Here is a 5,249-nt window from a genome sequence, read left to right as displayed (position 1 = left end):
TGGTGAGATGGTATTGTGATGTGATGATGTTGTCGTGTTATGTGATGGTGCTGTGATGTGGGGATGTTGTACTGTCATGGTGTTGGGGTGTGATGGTGTTGTTGTGAGATGGTGTTGTGATGTGATGGTGTTGTGGTGTGATGGTGCTGTGGTGTGATGGTGTTGTGATATGATTGGTTCTGTGGTGTGATTGGTGTTGTGGTGTGGCGATGTTGTGATGTCATAGTGTTGTGGTTTGATAGTGTTATGGTGCTATAATATTGTTGTGCGATGATATTGTGGTGCGAAATTGTTGTGGAGTGATGGTATTGTGGTGTAATGTTTTTTGTTGTTATAGTTTTGTGTGTGTTTTCGTGTGATGGTATTGTACACTGAAGACATAAAACAACTGTTTCACAAGGGTTATGCAGAGTGGGTGCCCACTTCCCGGCACTACTCCAGTCCAGGGCTGACCTGGTACCTCCCGCATCACCTGGTATTAAACCCTAACAAACCAGAGAAGGTGCGGATCGTTTTTTATTGTGCCGCTGCTTGCTACAACACGTCGTTGAAAAGTCAAGTGTTACAAGGACCAAACCTAAATATCAAACTATTAGGTGTTTTGTTACGATTCCGATAAGGATAGATTGCGCCCATGGCTGAAATTGTAGCCATGTTCCACCAAATTAGAGTGGGATGCTTTGAGGTTCCTCTGGTGGGACGGTGAAGAATTAAAAAAAAATTCCGTGCTCATATCGAATGAAGGTTCATCCCTGCACCTGTGGTACAAGCAGAATATAATTTTAATGTGGATGACTTGCTCATATCAGTGGAATCCCCGGGGGATGCTACAAGGATGTCTCAGCAATTGCGACAGCTACTATATCAAAGAGATGGTTTCGGCTAACAAAATAGACAAATATCCACAAGGGCGTCCTCAATTCTATTCCTCTGGATGAGAGACATGTTGGGATAAGGGAACTCAGCCTAATTCAAGACCATATTACTACTAGAATTTGCCTTAGGTGTGGTATGGGAACTAGAGAATGACCAACTTGTTGCCAAGATTCAAGTGCCGCACAGACCCGTTACAAAAAGGGGATTTTTGAGCAATGTTAACTCAGTTTGCGACCCTCTCGGGTTCATTGCACCGTTCCTCATCAAGAATGTTGTTTCAAGATGAGTGCAGGCAAAAGGGAGGATGGGAAGAGCCGTTACTGGAGCACAATAACACAGCATGGGAGGAATAGTTAAGAGATCTACCGAACTTAGCGAGTCTCCGCGTCCTCCGATGTTACAAGACTAAAGATGTTGGACAAGCCGTCTCAGTCCAGTTGCATACATTTTGTGATGCATCGCAGGCAGCGTATGGTATGGTTTCTTATCTCAGAGTGTTAGACGACCTAGGAAGGATCTACTGTTCCATTCTATATGGCAGTGCAAAGTTGGATCCCATCAAACAGCAGACAATACCCCGATTGGAACTTTGCGCAACTGTCTTAGCCGTCAATGAGAGAAATCATGAGAGAAAAACTGACCATGGAGATCGAAAAATCGTTCTTTTGGACTAATAGCATGTTAGTTCTCCAGTATCTTGCAAACGCCAGTCGACGATTCCATACCTTCGTTGAAAATCGGTTACATATGTTTCAAGAACTGTCAGAAATGAAAGAGTGGAGGCATGTGGGTACATCAATGAATCCAGCGGACGATGCAATCCGTGGACTTACTGTGGGGGACCTGATTGATGATTGCCGATGGATCCATGGGCCGGTCTTTCTGTGGAAGGTTGAGGCACAGTGGCCAGAGAAGCTGAGATTACCACTGAATCTAAGTGGCGACTTTGAAGTGAAGCAGACAGTGGCTACTTTGGCGAATAGTAGCTTAGCCACAGGAGACACACAAACAAAAAACGCTTTGTATATATTGTGGACTAGATATTCATTCTGGCCCCGTTTACTGAGAGGCGTTGCTTGGCTCAGAAGATTAAAAAAATGGCTTGAGAATAATGACCACCAGCGAGACAATCACAGAGGAATAAGTGTGGCAGAGGTGCAAGAGGCTGAGGTCGCCATCCTACTTTTGGTGCAAAGGGAGTGTTATCCGGACGAGATGAAAGCTATTGCTAGGGGTACGCTGATGGGGCAAAGTGAGATTTGCAGAATGGAACCAATTTTTGGCTAGGATGAACTAATTAGGGTGGGTGGCCGAATAAAGAATGCCCCTTATCGACGGGGCAGCCAGCATCCCATCCTACTTCCTTATTAACATCACGCCACTTATCTTAGCGCAGGACGTACATGAAAATCAGGCTGGACACTCCTGAAGAGGACACACGTTGGCGTGTTTACAACAAAAGTTTTGGATTTCCCGATGTCGCCGGCTGCTGAACAAAATCACTCGACCCTGCATGGTGTGCCGCCGGATCAACTGGAAACCTGTGCAACAGCATCAAGCCGACTTACCGGAGGACCGAGTTACTCCAGGTAAGCCGCCGTTTGTTTACACAGGGACGGACTGATTCGGACCTTTCAGCATTAAACAGGGGCGTAAACATCTCAAGAGGTGGGGATGTCTGTTCACGTGCCTGACCACTTGTGCGATACACCTTGAAGTTCTTTACTCACTAGATGCTGATGCCTTTCCCAAAGCCATAGTAAGATTATCGGCCCCTAGAGGTACCCCTGAAAGTATTCGATTGGATAACGGCACAAACGTGGATAGTGCTGATGAAACCATTCAGGATACCTTACTAAAGACAAAAATTGACTGGGTTTCAATTCCTCCACAGCATCACACATGAGGGATGTGAGGGAACGACAGATACAGACAATAAGGAAGGTTTTACAAGTAATCACTGGATCACAAGTGCTGGACGATGAATGACTTCAGCCCCTTTTTTGTGAGGTAGTAGCTATATTAATGAACGGCCAATTACCCCCATTTCGGATGATGTCAATGATCTGGAGGCACTCACACCTATGCACATCCTTACGCCCTGGTACGACCTGTAATCTTCCCATAGGTGGCCTACTGATGGAGCAGTCATATTGCAGGAGATGGAAACACGCTCAGTTTCTAGCGGACCAGTTCTGGAAACGTTGGATGAAGTAATAATTGCCTTTGTTGAGAAGCCGCCAAACCCATCTCAAACCACAGCACAACTTTCGACCAAATGACATGGTCATCGTAGCCGGAGAGGGCAGCTCTAGGAACCAATGGCCATTTGGCAGAGTAATAGAAGCAAAACCTGATAACGATGGACTTGTGAGACGCGTCAAGATAAAGACTGCGCATAACGTGTCGATACGCCCTCTGGTAAAACTTTGTTTCCTAGAAGGCGTTTCAGCAGTGGAAAGCATACTTCCTCTGGGTACGTAGACATGAAGTCCTGGACTTCTGAGCCTCGGCAGGGGCACTCTTGTGCATTTAGGTTGCTTCGGCTGTTCTATTCCTTATAACCGGTTCATGGGACTTAAATGCTACCGCCCGCACTGTTTGAGTGGTAATGGTGGAATTTAGGATAAAATATATGAGTGTTATGATAACGGTAATACGGAAAAAAATAGTTGATATGAACACAGAGTTAACTAGTTAAGTTGAAGGAGCGAGGGAGCTGAAATGCGCTAGCACGCATGGTTGTTGTGAGAGTGTTGTGGCGATAGCCACCCCGGTCCCCTGAATAAAACATACAATAGTATTTCTCAACTGATCGCTGTAAACACCCCAGAGACTTGCTACTCCATCTATCCTAGGTGAGACAGTTCAAGACAACACTGTCGAGTTGGGAGCATTACGAATGTCACATACAGACTAGTTATACTACTTCTACTTCTTTGCTATCACTCGGAATCGAGTATGATACAATGATATGAGTTATTGGGAATGTCACCTAGGTTGGTGAGTTTTGAGGTGACTAAAGAGACCGATACCGGACCCGCAGCGTCGTTCACATTCGCACGTGTGGAGGGCTCCATCTACTGCGGGAGGGGTTTGTGGCAGTGTCTTTCCGGCGTTGGAGCTTGTCTGCCTCGGTCTGCAGTCGGGCTAGCTCGAAAGTATTGACTTTTTCTCGTGTGGTGCTCCTAGTAGCGTTACGATGTGGAGTAATCGACTCCAAGGTGAGGGGGTCGATATGGCACTTTTTCAGGTTTGTCTTAAGACTATCCTTATACCATTTCAATTGCCCGCCGGCGTTACGTTTACTTTTCGTTAGGGGACTTTAAAGTAGCTGCTTTGGCAGTCTTCCATGCGGGTAACATGGCCAGTCCAAAGTAGATGTTCGTGGATAATGGTAGCCTCGATGCTCCTACAGTTGGTGTCAGCAAGAATACTGGCATTTGTTCTCCTGTCTTCCCAGCTAATTCGGAGGATGGAACGTAGACTACGTTGGTGAAAGTTTTCAAGTGCCTTGAGGTGCCTCCTGTATGTGACCTATGTCTCATTGCCATATAGCAGGGTGGGGAGGACCACTGCTCGATATAGGACCAGTTACACGTAAGTCTCTTCTCATAATTGGCTTTATTGTTCTAAACTGTTATGTATTGGGAGATATTATGTATATGTCATTGTAATTATCAGATAAATGTGTAGTAAATGCTGTTACCGTTGTATACGATATGAAGCTGTTATTTGCACTTGAATTGTAATCTACAAATCATGAGTAATGTGTTATCATTAACATTGTATTGACTATTAAAACATCATCTTATCCTGACGTCGCGTACTTACCGCTTCATTGGTGGTAAGAATTGTATGTATATTATGTATGCTGTATGTATATTATGTATGTTGTATGTATACTATGTGTGCACTCCATTTATATACATTACTTATTTAGCTAGCAGCATGTGGCAATGTATTTTTCATGTCACCACACGCTAAGATAATGTGCCTGGCGACATCTGGAAGCTGCTAATGTACCACTTGCCACATGTCGCCTGAGAGGTCAGGTGACCCATAGAGAGAGGTCAGTTGACCCATAGAGAGAGTAGGGAGCACTGGCTCTTGTGTTGCACCTCTGTACTTCCAGCAAATAGAACCTACAAAATTCTACAGGTGTTTGTGTTCGCTCCTGTAGTTAGAACTGAATACCCAGAACATGTACAAGAATAGTGTTGTAGTTTTTTTTTTTTTTTATATTGGGCACACCCCTACATCCTTGTGTAAGGTGAAGCGCAGAAGCGTGTACAGCGCCCAACAGGGAAACATGCTAAGTTCATGCTTGCCTTTATATCTCATGAGTTAAGGGCGTAGAAGTCTGAAGAGTC

General features: G+C 44.9%; 1 protein-coding gene across 1 annotated transcript; it reads left to right on the top strand.

Annotated features, from left to right (window-relative positions):
• Positions 1 to 1,554: 1,554 nt before the first annotated feature.
• LOC121880342 lies at positions 1,555 to 2,163 on the top strand. The gene has a single exon (XM_042387497.1). The coding sequence runs from the start codon at positions 1,555 to 1,557 to the stop codon at positions 2,161 to 2,163; it is 609 nt and encodes a 202-aa protein (XP_042243431.1).
• The last annotated feature ends 3,086 nt before the right edge of the window (positions 2,164 to 5,249 follow it).

Source organism: Homarus americanus, unplaced genomic scaffold (genome assembly GCF_018991925.1).
Source record: "Homarus americanus isolate GMGI-L3 unplaced genomic scaffold, GMGI_Hamer_2.0 scaffold20930, whole genome shotgun sequence".
In the NCBI taxonomy this organism is placed as follows: domain Eukaryota; kingdom Metazoa; phylum Arthropoda; class Malacostraca; order Decapoda; family Nephropidae; genus Homarus; species Homarus americanus.
This window is presented reverse-complemented; position numbering and strand designations above follow the sequence as displayed.

Coding starts and splice junctions, on each gene's coding strand:
- LOC121880342 (XM_042387497.1), top strand. CDS start 1,555: ATGTTAGTTCTCCAGTATCTTGCAAACGCCAGTCGACGATTCCATACC.